This window comes from Malaya genurostris, chromosome 1 (assembly GCF_030247185.1).
Source record: "Malaya genurostris strain Urasoe2022 chromosome 1, Malgen_1.1, whole genome shotgun sequence".
In the NCBI taxonomy this organism is placed as follows: Eukaryota; Metazoa; Arthropoda; class Insecta; order Diptera; family Culicidae; genus Malaya; species Malaya genurostris.
The window spans coordinates 46,669,113-46,685,808 of record NC_080570.1 but is presented as its reverse complement, the minus strand read 5'-3'; the positions used below and the strand labels follow the sequence as shown (position 1 = coordinate 46,685,808).

At 37.0% G+C, this 16,696-nt stretch overlaps 1 protein-coding gene across 1 annotated transcript in view; it reads right to left on the bottom strand.

The window, feature by feature from the left end:
- The window catches only part of LOC131438807 (homeobox protein 5), a 154,191-nt gene that overhangs the window by 130,464 nt on the left and 7,031 nt on the right, over window positions 1–16,696 (bottom strand). Inside the window, exon 2 of the mRNA XM_058609103.1 lies at window positions 7,859–9,131. Coding sequence (XP_058465086.1) covers window positions 7,859–7,926 — 68 coding nt within the window. The 5' untranslated portion in view covers window positions 7,927–9,131. The remainder of the gene's footprint in view (window positions 1–7,858; window positions 9,132–16,696) is intronic.

Sequence of the window (16,696 nt, the reverse complement as noted above, 5' to 3'; positions counted from 1 at the left end):
ATTTGCACATATTTCCTTGTAATTCCGGAACCAGAAGTCGGATCTAAATAAAACTCAATCTTCTCTGAGAAACGTGAGTGACTATTTTTTCCCTTTTTTGGTGCATACACTCTGTAAATCCGGAACCGAATCGGTGAAACATTCAGTAGCAGTCTATGGGACCATAAAACCTTTTACCAAACCTTTTTCGCCAGTTGATTGCAAACAACTTTTGTGAGGACACAAATACAAAAAAAAAATAGCCGAAATATTTTTGTCTCACTAATTTCCCGTTTCGGATCACTGTGCAATGATAAGGTCAAAATCTTGCAATATTTTGAGGACCGAGCAATGAAAGCTTAAAAAAACAATTTCAAAATTATGGTGTTACTTATCAAAACAGGCGTTGATTATAGCTGCCATAACACAGGTAGTCATTGTTGGATCAGTTACATAGCTCTTATAAATTACAATTTAAACCAGAAGGCAGTCGAATTGTTATTTCGGTATGCACGTAAAAATCCATGGTACTAATTCACAATATTAAGTCTTCCACAAATCTAGCTGCGTCTGACCGAAAATTATTGTTAAGAAGCAAATCACTTTGCAAGCGCATGAGTAATGTCAACAATGTGTGCGTAAAAACAAATTCCTGCGCATTTGTTTCTGATTTCGATCAATAAATTTTTCGTATGTTTGAAAAACAAACAAATCAATTAATTCTGCTTAGAATTGCTATTCAAGAAAAGCGAAAATCTTAGTCTAAAACTCTTACGTTTTTCTGAAAACTGCTCGCGAAAAATTATTTCAGTTTCAGCTTACTTTCATTAGCACATTTGATTAGCAACGAACACATTCCTATATGAATTTTCTCTTGCAAAAATTATTGCGAAACAAAGATTTACGTACCGATAAGTAAACCCGCAAAATATGAACCATTAATTTAATACGCGTAAGGCAATGGATATGGAATGTTGTCGTAAAACTATTTTTTTTCTCCGGAAAACTGCTTTTGTAACAGAAATCACTTATGGCGTTTTCGTTTTTAATTTGCACTACACCGGTGCAGTGCTACACTGAGGCATGAATAAACGAACAAAAATGACGAAAACATAAACAGTAACCATTGACTACAATAAACGATTCCATTGCGCAGGGCTACACCAAACTTTTGATGAGTGCTACACCAGTGGTATCGGTGCAGAAAAAGTGTAGCACTGGTGTAGTGCAATTGGTAAAAACGAACGGTTTCAGTGCAGCTTTCGCTACACCAGTGTAGTGCAATTTAAAAACGAAAACGACATTAGTTTTGTATATTTTGTGCAGCACAATATAATGTCGTTTTCGCTTGAGAAACTGAAACTGACCCAGGGTAGTTTCATCAAACAAACACTTTTCACTAAACCGCGTTGACTTCGCACTTAGCAACGGGGGTTTGAGCAAACCTGATACAAAAACCAGGTTCGAAACTGACTCGATTTTCAGTTCAACAACGTTGAAACTAGGTTCGAAACTGTCTTCAAACAAACGGCTTGACAGCAGTTACAGTGGAAACTGGATTAGGTTTAGCATCAAGCGAAAACGACATAATACAAATACATTGAAGCAGTGTTGCTAAATATTGTATTAGGGAATTTAAATCTACATTCACAAAAAATAATCAATTTTACATCAAACAAAATTTATCAAAACTGATCTTTTATCCTAAAAGCCAGACTTAACATTCGATAGAGAATAAATTGTTGCTAATACAGATTGTTTCAAACTCAATCGTTCAAGCCACTTTGATAAACTGGTTGCACTGCATAGATCTATGACACACGTACCAAATAAAATGTACGTAATACACAAATTACCAACACAAGTAAACTTGGTTTACATTTGATCCTTAAGTTGAAATGTAGAGCGAGAAAATGCGCGCAAAATATAGCCGCTTGAGTTGCACGAATCGTCGCACAAAGCATAACAGGCAAAACCGACACATCGAAACCAGAAATATTTTCAGTGATTGAGCACAGTGGGCTTACCACACGTTTTAATTACTCGTAAAAAGAGACTGTTATTGATTTGATTCGTAATGGATTTGTGAATATATATTTCCATTTCAATTTTTATTGTTATTGAATAGTATTACACTATTTATAATTAACTAACTAACTTAAATAGTATTACACTATTTATAATTAACTAACATAAGATATACATAATATCTATTGACTAACATGCTAACAATGTATATGCCTGAGTTTAGTAGCAAGCTCCTTCTAAAGAGCGATCGAAAACAAGAAAATATTCAAGTATTTTCGGTATCTTTACCAGTACCAAATAGTAATTCATCGCATGAGACAGCGCAGTCGAATTTCATTATCGATTGAAAAATTATTGAAATAAGGAATTACTGGACAATTAACAGTTCGGCTGAAAAGTTCGTATCGTTTAATAGAAACACACATTTTTTTGCCAAAATTCGTTTTTATTAGTCAACATAATTGCCATCATAGGCGATACAGCGATTATAGCGATCTTCCAACTTTTCGATACCTTATTTGTAGTACGATTTGTCCTTTGCCTCAAAATAGGCCTCAGTTTCAGCGATTACCTCTTCATTGCTTCTAAATTTTTTTACCAGCAAGCATTCTCTTGAGGTCTGAGAACAGGAAAAAGTCACTGGGGGCCAAATCTGGAGAATACGGTGGATGAGGGAGCAATTCGAAGCCCAATTCGTTCAATTTCAGCATGGTTTTCATCGACTTGTGACACGGTGCATTGTCTTGACTTTTGTCGTGAATACGACTTACTTTACTATGGGGTGCCTTTTCAAAATTTACCCTCTGAGAGAGTGATAAGTTTTTGATCGTGAATATCTATTATTGTATCTAATGAATCAACATAATTCTTGCGACATGCCATCGGAAATATGATCACAATTTTATGATAAAATTTTCAGTTTTGTGACATAGTCTCAAATATTTCAAAATTAAACTTTTCTGAAATGTTTGGTATAAACGAGTATCGAAGAGGATAATTCATAAGGCGCGTTTGCCTTTCTCGTATTTTTAAAGCTCATAGCTCAGTGATCTGTGAAAGGATTTATATAATCTAACTACCAATAGAATCGAAATTTTTCAATTTAAACGTGTATAGCAAAAGCATTGAAGTATTTCAATAGTACACTATTGAAAAACCTGTCTCATTTGATCCATGTCAACACCAGCCAATCAGAACGCGTTCTAAGGAAGAGAACAAAATATCGTCTGCTATACAACAAATCGTCCGGGAAAAATGTTCCGAAAAGTGGTGAATATCGCAGTGAGTTCCTCAATTTGGTCCTTGTGAATGCTAGAAACGAGTCCCTACAACATATTGATAGTTTCTTTCAATAAATTATGCAAATCCGAAATGAAATAATCGACATTAAAATTCTGTATGCAAATATTTTTATAGCCGTTAGGACCGCCCATTAGTGAAAAAGCTACAAACGAAATCACATAAAAGGAAATCTCTTAACATTGAATTTTTGTTAAGGATTCTATCGCCACTGCGAGCAGAAGTGTTTTGTGTCGTCTGCACAGCTAGTTTCGCTTTCGACAAGAGCGATTACGTCACAGCTGCCAGTCATTAGCATTGGGAAAAAAACAACGGTGGAGAGCATTGCACAAAATCAGCCGTTCTAATGGCTCTAAAAGTTTTCTACAGAACTATTAGGATTTGTTGTTCGCAAATCGTAGGGAAATATCCTCAGTTTACTGCAAATCAAGAACAGTTTGCTTAGATTTGTGCACTTTTCGCTGTGTGAAATTCACAGTAATCGAGATCAAGTGAAGCCTTTTTTCGCGAAAAATGTTCCAGAGTTTAATGTCGTAGAGAATTACGCAATTTGACTCTTCTGAATGCTGGAAACGAATCCCTACAGCATATTGATAGTTTCTTTCAATAAATTATGCAAATCCGAAATGATATAATCGACATTAAAATTCTGTATGCGGCTATTTTTATAGCCGTTAGGACCGCCCATTAGTGAAAAGGCTACAAACGAAAACAGGTAGAAACAAGCCTCTCAACAAAACTTGAATCAGTTTGGATTGTATCGCCACTGCGAGCAGATGTGTTTTGTGTCGTCTGCACAATTAGTTTCGCTTTCGACAAGAGCGATTACGTCACAGCTGCCAGTCATTAGCATTGGTGAAAAAACAACGGTGGAGAGCATTGCACAAAATCAGCCGTTCTAATGGCTCTAAAAGTTTTCTAAAGAACTATTAGGATTTGTTGTTCGCAAATCGAAAGGAAATATCCTCAGTTTAGTGCAAATCTAGAACAGTTTGGTTAGATTTGTGCACTTTTTGCTGTGTGAAATTCACAGTAATCGAGATCAAGTGAAGCCTTCTTTGTTTTTGCGAAAAATGTTCCAGAGTTTAATGTCGTAGAGAATTACGCAATTTGACCTTTCTGAATGCTATATATTTTTATAGCCGTTAGGACCGCCCATTAGTGAAAAAGCTACAAACGAAATCAGGTAGAAACAAGCCTCTCAACAAAAAATGAAGCCTTCGTTGTTTTTGCGAAAAATGTGCAAAGGGGAATGCTTGCATAATTCATACAATTGAACAACTAATTGATATTTGGAAGTGTTAAGAAACATGTCAGTTGTTTTCGTATTCACGACATCCAGTTATATCTCTGACATTACCCACCCGTCTTTTTTTCTTCTTCAAATGAGGCCGTTTTTTTGAAATTTCGTCCTTCAAACGCTCTAATAACGCTATATAATAGTCACTGTTGATGGTTTTTCCTTTTTCAAGGTAGTCGATGAAAATTATACCATGCGAATCCCAAAATACAGACGCCATAACCTTACCGGCCGATTGTTGAGTCTTTCCACGCTTTGGGTTCGGTTCATCGCGTGCAGTCCACTCAGCTGACTGTCGATTGGACTCCGGAGTGAAGTGATGGAGCCATGTTTCGTCCATTGTTATATATCGGCGAAAAAATTCGGTTTTATTTCGATATAACAGCTCCAAACACTGCTCAGAATCATCAATTCGTTGTTGTTTTTGATCGATTGTGAGCTCACGCGGAACCCATTTTGCACAAAGCTTTCTCATATTCAAATATTCGTGAATAATATGTCCAACACGTTCCTTTGATATCTTTAGGGTGTCAGCTATCTCGATCAACTTCACTTTACGGTTATTGAAAATCATTTTGTGGATTTTTTTCACGTTTTCATCGGTAACAGCCTCTTTTGGACGTCCACTGCGTTCATCGTCTTCGGTGCTCATATGACCAGTACAAAATTTTACAAACCACTTACGAATTGTTGCTTCGCCCGGTGCAGAGTCTGGATAACACTCATCAAGCCATTTTTTGGTATCGGCGGCACTTTTTTTCATCAAAAAGTAGTGTTTCATCAACACACGAAACTCCTTTTTTTCCATTTTTTTCACAATAACAAAAGTAGCTTCACTCAAAATGCAATATCTCACAAACAAATAATCAGACTGCTGTCAAATTTATACACGTATCTTTTGAAGGTTGGTACTAACTGAAAATGGTATGGATTTAATTCTAGTGGCGCCCTCTCATAGAAACGATTCGAACTTTTCAGCCGATCTGTTACTAGAAAATGAAATGTACAAAATAAGCTAATTTTCCATAAACGTATATACTTTGGAATTGTGATTCTGGTACCAGGTTATATGAGTGTTTCAATGTTCTAAATAAACGATAATACCTGGCTTGTATTCATTTCATTCAGTACCCTGTCTAGAATCAATACATCGAGCTAAACATAGTTGGACATTACTAGCGTTATAAACGCCAGTTATTTTAGAAAATGAACTCATCAACTCATTATTTCAACAAATAAGCCAATGGTGCAAAAAATCGTGTCATTATTTTGTATTTAATTTTTGCTCACAATATAACGCCACCGAGCTCACAGTGTATATCTCGCACCTCCATCATACGGAACAGCAGCGTGCAAGCAATACAGAAAATGATGAAAAGCTTATGAAATTCAATTGAAATTTTTTCTAATTTATGTTAAGGAGTGTATCGAAAAGTAGTTAGCAACATTGATTATTGAATAAAAAGCAAAAAAAAATATATTTTGACATCAGTTTTCGATATATTGTAGAAAAATTACATTTTTATGCATTTCACTGATTATATTGAAGAAAATCCTAGTTTTTGTGAAAAGCTCGCACTTTGGACTTGACATTCAAAATTAAATTTTGCACAGTTACTTTTGTGACTTCCCTGGTGGCAACTGTCCAGTTTTTTTTTTAATTCCTGCATGTTTTAGGACGCTGTACCTTCCTTCCGAAAGTTCCGCTTGACAATTGCCCAATACCTTTCAATTGGCCGAAGATTCGGGCAGTTCGGTGGGTTGATGTCCTTTTCCACGAATTGTACATTTTTTGACAACCACTGTAGAACGGAGTTGGCGTAGTGGGCTGAAGCCAAATCCGGCCAGAAGAGAGGAGGAGCCTTATGATTTCTGTACAGTGGCATCATTCTCTTCTTCAAACATTCTTCCTCGTACACCTTGGCGTTAATTGTGCCCTTCGTGAAGAAAATCGACGACTGCAAACCACAGGTACAAATTGCTTGCCAGACCAACACCTTCTGCCCAAACTTTTCCATCGCCATCGTGGTGTCAGCGTCGTCCAGGTCCTGGTACACCGATTTCGTATAATATTGCGGTCCGGGCAGCGCTCGAGAGTCTTCCTTGGCGTAGGTTTCGTCGTCGATCAGGATGCATCCGTCTTTATTCTGTAGAATCCGGTTATACACTTTTCGCGCTCTTGTTTTGGCCTGAATTTGCTGTACCAGGGACTTTTTCGGCACCTTCTGTTTCTTGTACGTTTTCAGGGAGTTCCGAACTTTGATTCGTTGAATCATCCCGATGCTGGTGTTGAACAACTTGGCCAAATCCTGCGTCGACACCGATGGGTTTTTCCTGATGTACTCAACCACTTTTAAGTCCCGGCCGGGTCTTACCGAACTTCTCGATAATATTTTTGACACTGGTGTGGTGCACTTTCACCAGTTTTGCCATTTCGTTGTACGTGACACCACTTTCTGAGCACCAAGTGTGCAGAATTTTCTTTCGCGTTTCCGGATCAATTCGACTCATCATTGAAACGGAAATCCGTACCAAAACCAATCGATTGCGCAGCTGTTATTGACATGTAAACAAACATGTCACCGCAAAACACGCTGCAAAAAATTAAGCCATTTCAGAGTAATAACTGTTTGAATGTTGCTAACTACTTATCGACACGCTTCTTATTTCGGCTAAAGTTTGATAATTTTGAGTTGCCTTTTCAGATTCTTTGAGAAATTTTGCTTCAAATGCTATTTTTCAATATCTTATTCATCCTCGTAAAACGGAACAGTAACTGTTTATATATTTCAAAAACCAATTACCAATTAAATTCTAAGAATAATTAATTGTGATAAATTCAATTGCGAAAACTTAAGTGTATTGTGGTTTTTCGAAAATTGGTCTTGTTTTTGAATAATTGATCAAAAACGCGATGCGCGCATTCCGCTACAGTTCACCTTAAGTGCTCCAATGGAATTTAGAAACACATTTGAACTATATGAAGTAATTAGAAACACATTTAAACTATATGAAGCATGTCCTTTAAGGTGTACGCAAATAACTTTCATACAGCACAGAACTACGAAGCTCTAGGAAAAGTCCCATTAAATGCATGGCAGATTTGACAGTAATCAAACTTCATCGTTTCAGGTTTAATCGCCACACCGACAGGGATTTGTGTGAATAGTCCTTAGGTCTAAAAGCCCAAAAGTTGTACTCTGAAAAGTGGCAAAATATAACGCCTAAAAAGTAATTACAACCAATACTTACTGGTAATCCGGTTGAACTTGAGAAGAGTACTTCCTTCGATGGTGATAGGGAACATTTCCAATCGGCATTTGCGACTTTACAGTGCACCAGCAGTTTGTGCTATTCGGTCACAACACCTACTCGGTTTCATCAGCAATATCCAGCTGTTGTTTGAAAATATACTCCCAAATTGAATCTGCTTCTATTGCGTCAACTTCAGAACTTCACCGCACATCAGCACAGAACAATGGCTATCACTAGCAGCACAAACCCAGTGACAATAAATCGATTCGCAATTTGATTGTTTTCGTGTTATGCTTTTTTTTTTCTTTCTACACCCACGCACGCATCCAGATGGGAGCCGAAACACCACTTGAAATCCGATTAGTTCGTAGTCGGTTCGATTGCGTTTTGTCTGGCCAAAACATTTGCATCAATCAAAAAACCGCAAATCATTTGCGGCACCAGTGAGACCATTCCGGTTCCGACACCGCCACCAACAACACTCGACAATTGTTATCCTGAATCGGACTGGCCGAGTTTCAATTCAATTTAAATTACACTGCCACGCCTCTGGTTCACCGGACGAATCAAAATCCTGCCGGCGGAACAGCACTGCGAAGGTACAGCAGCGGAGCCGAGTGGGATCACAACCGCATCCGGATATCCACAAATTTTCAGTACACAGCACTTTTGCTTTGATCTAGCATTAATTAACATTTCTAGCCTAACTCATTTATAGCCGGAACAATTATTATTCTCTTCTAACACGCCAACAGGCTCACATTTCTCGGGGAATTTCTGGTCTACGTCTGAGCTCTAGTAGAAGAATTTTGCACAGAGTCGTTTAGAAAGAACACACCGGCCATGCCGAGAGTCGAAGGACACAATAAAAACAACAGAACCTTCCAACTTGCCAACAACAGCAAACACATTTATACAGTGTCGTACTGGTGGGTCAAACCCACCTTCACCAACACACCGGCATGGGGTAATAGCTTTGCAACAGTTCGCAAAACTTTCAAAGGAACTTCTATTTTTAATCACTTTTCGATAGACCACCCACACCGCCTTTCTGGGGCACTGAGTAATGGTAACATTTTCAAGACAGCTCTGAAAATCGCATTGATTACATTTGAAATTTTTATTCTTCCCCTTCACCACATCAAGCACGGCTTCAGAACTTTTAGCACAGTTACCGAAAGGCGTTTGTCGAGTTGACCTTCGACAGATCCTTACCCGGCTAACTGAGTAACGGCAGTGATGATGATGATGATGTAAAAATTTGTCAGATCTGCATAAAATATTCACCGATTAATTTGATATTTTGTGCATGCTAAAACACATACCGAATTAGACCAACACACACCAACTCCAACGAAAAAAGGACGCACTTTTAGCACCAACACACCAGCACGTATCGAGGGCAACGCAAAAAAAAAATAAATGAAAATATTTTCTCGCAAGTTTCCACTTAACAACTCGAACTCAACAGCCATGCACACACTGACAAATAAATGCTACTGCGCGCTGGCCGAAGGGGTGGCACTGAGTGGCGAATCGTTCGGCTCCTTTATGCCACCTATGGGGCAGCAGCTTCTGATACATATGCTGCTGCTGCTGCTGCTTCCCGCACACGATGTTGCTCATGTTGCGAGGACCACTTCTTCACCGGAGAAACCGGACTGGAGATTTTGACAGCACACACATTGGTGATTTCGGTTTGCTTTCCGCAGAACCGGCAATGAAGTTCCGTCAATGTTAATTATCATAAAACACAGCAAATGGCTCAACTCCGAGAACGAACGAAACTGGTCAAGTGAACAAGACTTGAGACACTGATGCCAAATGACGGAGGATGTTGTTTTTTTTCGAGCATAACACAAATAACAAGATAGCTGATTCACTTCGGTACTTTCTAGTAGCATAGCAACCAGACGATCCTATCTGGCGAAAAAACGGCAGGAAACAATTCGATCGCCCCACGACAAAAGGGCTTATCGGCAAATGAGAACCACTGTTTGTTTACTTCCTTTTGCGATTATTAGGGCATATTCGGTAGTGTTCTAGTTCGTCTCCTTCGGTCACCGTCGCCGTACGCTAATCAGTGCTGTCAACTGTTTTTTCCAAAAATCTGTATTTGGCGGAAAAATTTATCTGTACAATATCTTTCTCGAAAAATCAAACTGATTTTGCGGTCGCTCGACCTGGTTTCGCCCTATGGAATCCAACACAAAAACTGAAAATCGGTATTTATCTGTATGAAAATTGAAATATCGGTATTTTGAGAGAGCATATCTGTATTCCTGTATCGAGTCCAAAAATCGGTATAAATACCGAGAAATCGGTATAGTTGGCAGCGCTGACGCTAATGTCCGTCAAAATTAATTCAGCATTGTGTGTGAATCTCTCCATATGAATTAATAAAACTAAGGATGTAGCCGGATTTTCATATAAAAACTGTCCCCAAACAGAACAAAAATTGATATACGCGGTTTGAAAGGGTTTATATTGGAGATGATTTTCCCAAAATTTTAACTGCCATATTGGTGGAGTTAGGGTGGTTCTTCTGATTCTCATTTTATTTAAATTTTTCAAAAACCTCTTTAGCAAAAAACTTGAACAAGAATCAGGAATATTTTAGGAATTATGGGAAACCTTTCTGATTTTTTTCAGAATTTTTCAAAATGTATTTCATGTGAAAAAAAATGTTCAGAATTTTCGATTTTTTTAATCGCACTTACAATTTTGGTACCACTCCAGGTACATTACGCTGTATTTTGTTCTGATTTTTAAAAAATGTGGACGGGTATAATATCAGACTTTAAAAAAAATAAATCATTCGGAAAAGCATGCGTCTCCATCAAATTGTGATCATCCGACGGAGACGCATGGTATTTAGTTCTAAAATCACATATCACATGCCTTTAGAACTAAATACCATGCGTTTCCATCTACAACTTGAGTTCAGGGCTTAAGAAAGAATTTTCATAAGAAAGGATCGGTGAGAGAAACATGAATCAGAACTAATGAATTGACAAATATTTACAACAGATAAGACATTTTACATTTATTGTATTCAAATCAAATAATAACTATATTTAGTGAAAATTCCAAAGGACAATTAAATTATAGTTCTTTTACGGAAAAAAGTATTCCTAGATACCAAGCGCAAAATCAAGCAAAATTCGAAACCAAGCGAAATTTAAAAAACTATCAGTTTTAAGGTAAAATGTTCGTCGACGTTCTGTATCACATGGTATGAACAGCCAAGTTGCCTGAAACTGCTTAACAAGACAGCTAAAATCAAACGGTTTAAGCTCATAAAGACGAATTAATCAAACTAAGATCGGACTTACAGTAAATCCGTCGAAACAAAATGTATGTGTTGCTCGCAATCGAACAACGAAATGATTTTCCGAGAGTATAATCTCCAGCCAAAGAGCAGCAATAAAACAAATGATGTAGCAATAGGGAGATTGTAATATTCGCTTAGTCATTTAACTTATACCGTTTTCGTTTTAGAACCTACACGCGGGCAACTCTGAATCCGAGTAAAACGAACACGCCCTAGACAACAACTCATATAAAAAAGAAAAAATAAACAAACTTGCATGGATGCGTGGTGCGAACCGAGAAAATTATCAGAGCGAAACTACGCGATTGGAGTCCGATCTAGAGCGACACCAGGTTGCTAAAACAAACTCTTCAAAAGTTGTTTTGGCGACTCTGGGTCAGCTCTCGGGCTGCTCTGATCAATAAACGAAAACGGTATTATTCATATCCGATCGAACAGTACAGTACAGTACAGTAGGTATAATAGATGTGTGGTTAAACTCTGCCTTTCTCGGCTAGTTTTATAATAATCCGTTCGTACAATAGTTAGGTTAAATCAGATATTTCGTTGCCGTTATCATTCCTGAGGCAATATTGTTACCTGTATATTTCAGAGAAATTCAACTTTTAAATTAACCACACCCGAATTGTAGAAAAACTAGCCTTTCTGGTTTCTTTTATTCTCACTTTTGACAGCCGTATTTACCTTCAGTACCCTGTGAGTTTCTTTCCTCCGCTGAAGTGTAAAGATGACCAAGATGTGTGATGAGGTGGGCGCGTTTCGGACGGGTCCGATAACAGTATGAGAGGAAAAGGCTTTAAAATATAACATCTTCCCACTCGAATAATGGTTCTTGAATGTGATTCGGAAGGCTCAAGAAAGAGTGGTCATAGCCTGAGCTGTATGTAGACGTCTTCTAGATACATAATAAACGGGCTTGAGCTGATACGTGAGAAAAGTACTCCTCGAAACAACAGAAAAAGACCACTATGTGCAAGTAAATTCGATGAACTATGTTTCATTCTTACGATTTCATTCATTTTGACGACTTTCCGAAACTGTTTAATAAAGGGATCCTCTTCAGAAAATAGCAAAAAACTGAATATACTAAGTTTAAAAGAACATGTTGTTTGTATAGAAAATCGACGATGCGAATTAATACGTTCTTTTTGGGTTTTCGGGACTTGCTGCAGGCGCTTCGACTTCGACTATCTGATTTATAGTATTTCTTAGAATAGCTAACCTCGAAACCTCCAGACTATCCCGCAAGTAGTGATGTCTGATTTTATGTATTAATCGATTATTAGGTATTCGATTAATAAAAGATAAGTCGATTAGTGTAATCGATTACTATTAAACATTAATCGATTAATGCAATTAATCGATCAAATTATTCTAAACAGAATCAGAGCTGATTTTCATGTCGCATAAATCACACGAGAATTAGATCGAAATAAAACAAAAATAAACTTGTCATTTTAACCAACAGCAAAACAAAAATCTAGCATGAAGTGTTCTAGCAACAATTCTGGGTGCAAGATTCACCCAGAATTGTTGCTCAGTGAAAGCGGCACCCAAATCGTGGTGGCACCTCGTGTCGATCGTGGTGACATCTGAAAGTGTTCGCCACGCTGATAGAGCAAATTTTACACACAATCCATATGTGAGCCTGTATATCTGTTATCTGTGCCATTATTGTATCATACAGTAAAAATATATGAGAAAATTTGGTTGAAATGCCTAGAAAATTCAATAATATCTATGATCGAACGGATGGAAAAATGAATGACATGAGCAGAATGGATCAAAAATCATTATTTAAATTGAAATTCGTATTTCCTTGAATGATGACAGACGAAACTGCAACTCTCATCATAGCAACGTTTATACTTAGGCTGCAGACAGAGTGAGCACGAGAAGCTAAGCCGAGCTTGATGCTGACCAAAGCAGGAAACGTACTTACAGCAAAACAGAGAGACCCTGTCAGAGTGAAAGTTGAGCCGATTTCTGACTTGTACTCTGAAAGAGTCCTTTTGATTAACTACTAGTATCATTCTCGCTTTTGATTTGCCAATGTTAGTCACCAGCTCGGCTTCGCTTCTCGCGCACACTATGTCTGCAGCCTAAGGCTAAACTTTATCTACTAAGGCTGTGAACCATTTCGCGGTTAACTTTAACTTTTGGTTGATTTGTTTTCAGTGTCGGAAAGTAACCATCGATCTGTCAAAAATAACCATGCTCTCGAACAGAGTTATTTTTGACAACATCAAAATAACCACTCAAGTGTCAGATTTCAACCAAAAGTTATAATTAACCGCGAAATGGTTCACAGCCTAACTGATATAAATCTCGATTAATTGATTGCTATTAATCGATTAGCTCGAGTAGTGGCACTGTCGTTAATCGATTACAAATACTCGATTACCTCAGCCTTTTAATCGAATATTTTGATTAATCGAGTAAAAAAATACATCACTACCCGCAAGATGTTGAAGTTAGAAACGAATTACAACCATCCTGGCACACATGCTCACTAATGCATTCCCCACATCATTGCCTGGTAAATCGACCCAGGCGTGCGGGCGTGTGTAAATAACATAAGGAATAAAATTCTTTTATCATTTTTAATTACGTCAATACTCAAGCCCTGAGCTCAAGTTGTAGATGGAAACGCATGGTATTTAGTTCTAAGGGCATGTGATACATGATTTTTGAACTGAATACCATGCGTCTCCATCGGATGATGACAATTTGATGGAGACGCATGCTTCTCCGAATGATTTTTTTTAAAGTCTGATATTATACCTGTCCACATTTTTCAAAAATCTGAAAAAAATACAGCGTAATATACTCATAAATGATTAATTATTGTTGTAAAATCTAGAGTGGTTCCAAAATTGTAAGTGCGTTTAAAAAAAATTCGAAAATTTTGAGCATTTTTTTCACATGAAATACATTTTGAAAAATTCTGAAAAAATAGAAAGGTTTCCCATAATTCCTAAAATATTCCTGATTTTCAACAATTTTTTTGCTAAAGAGGTTTTTTAAAAATTTAAATAAAATGAAAATCAGAAGAACCACCCTAACTCCACCAATATGGCAGTTAAAGGGTTGAAATTTTGGGAAAATCATCTCCAATATAAACCTTTTCAAACAACGTATATCAATTTTTGTTCTGTTTGGGGGCAGTTATTATATGGAAACCCGGCTACACCCTTTTGAAAGTGATAGTGGCGAAGGTTAACTGTGATTCAGAGATGCCAGATATTTTCGTAGCAAATCTGTATTGTTTTGTATTTATCTGCATTTATCTGTATTTATCTGTATTCACTGTATTTATCTGTATTCACTAATAAAATAAAATTTCTACAATAAAATGATGATATAAAATGTTATATCAATAGATTATGGTTATAGAATAACAAATTTAATGAGCATTCATTATTCATACCTTCGTAAGTCATTATCGCGCTTCCAAGGATTCAATAGTTTTCTTATCTAATTTGAAAATGTTGACTTCATAAGTTGACATGGAATTTCAACGCCCAATACGCAACATCAAGTCAGGTCATAAAACTTTCAGTCTGACAAAGTATCATGATGACTTTCTTGAATATTAGTTCAAATTGGTTTCAATTTATAAATGAATTTCAGTGTTCATCATCAAATATCTGCACAAAAGATATCCATTTCAATTTATGATCTGTATTTGTTTGATCTTGTTACTGCAATCAAACTCTAATAAATAGCTTCGGTGGAAAAGTTTATTTTTTCATTACTTTTTGTGAAATCTGTATAAATCTGTATTAAATTGTGGAAATCTGTAAAAAATTTGTACTCTGTATTAAATCTGTATGCGCGTGTAAAAATCTGTATAATACAGATAAATCTGTATAAATGGCATCTCTGCTGTGATGGAAGATGACGGATCGTCTGAATTGTACTTTATACTTTCTCACCACAAATGTTTCTATTAAGGCACAGATTTTTGCATCACAGTTTTTTGCAAAATTTACAGATATCTTCTGATTTTTTACAATATTTCGTAAAACTGATAGATTTTTAGAAAGTTTCTCATCGAGTTTCACAGATTTGAAACGGAAATATGCATCACAGATGATGAACAGATTTTTGAAATTAAAAACAGATTTAATTTTAAATGATTTGGCCTGACGCCAAGACGTTTCTTTACGATGGCATGTGTGAATGTCGCCAAAAGAATTACAATCGATCAATTCGAACGGAAACAATGACACTTTACTCAAATGCCCCTTATTCGTACTTCCTTTTCTAAGCTAGCGTTCTACTCCATATTCACGTGTTCTTTCAATATTTTTTGCAGCCATGTTTATAAATATTCCACCTTTCGAAGATATAGCACAATCGATTTGATTTTCTGATGGCAAGAGATTTTCGAAAGAGTTCAACTAATCACAAAATTCTGATGCTCGAGTTTATCGGTTAACGATATGCTTTGGAAAAAATACTGCTGTATTATCCCAACGTATGATATATCATACATTCAAATGTAAACAACAATATTTTACTGTTTAACATATATATTTGGAATTTCGCTATATAAATAACCAGGCACGTACCCAGAGAGGAGACCCAAGGGGCCCTGGCCCCTCCCGAAATTGGAGTAAAGTTATTGTCATTTTAGGATTTTTAACCATTATTTCCGGAACCAAGAACAGAAATGAGTTTTTTCATCAACTAACAAGATCTGTTAATTAGAAGATTTTACCAACCAGTTTCAGGTAACCCGCTTCTTTCTGCAATCGAATTTTTTTCGAAGCTCAAAAGTCAGTTTTCACAGTGATTACAGTCAATGGGAATGGTACTAGATGGCCAGAAAATGCCATGAAGATTAGTACTGAGCAAAATAATCATAGTTTCAGCCAGATTCTGCGCATGAAAAAGATGTTCTGCAGCTAGATGCCACACTTGCATACTCAGGATTAAAACGATGAACGCGAGCACACTTCGGAAGCATGCCCGCCTATGTAGTTAGTTAATGTTAATGAAGTCCAGATCCATTATTATACACCAGAGAACAGAATGATTAACCGCCAATAGACTGAAATCGGCAAGAGTGCTCCAAAGCGGCCTACGTAGACTAAATTGGGCGGAATGGTTATGAAGTCGGTTCTTTGGGTTTTTCTCGGTATACTTTTCGTGGACTACCTCGAACAAAAACAAACCTTGAAAAACACAATCGACAGCAAAAAAAAGTGTGCATTATTGGAGCGATTGAAAATCGGTTTTCAAGATAATGCACACATACACAAGAGCAAAGTGTGAGTTTCATTTTGGAGTTCTGACCGCTTTTTCCGGACCTGTTTCGAAACTGGAAGCCGGATTCGGTCAAAACAGCATAAAAGTCTTTGAATCCATAAGACGTTTCATTAGAATCCATTCTTACATTTGTGCAAATTGTTCTAATCATCTCTGAGAAATTTATGTGATTTTCATTTTGGAGTTTTTGACCGCTACAAAGAAGATTTTTCTGTTGTTGCATC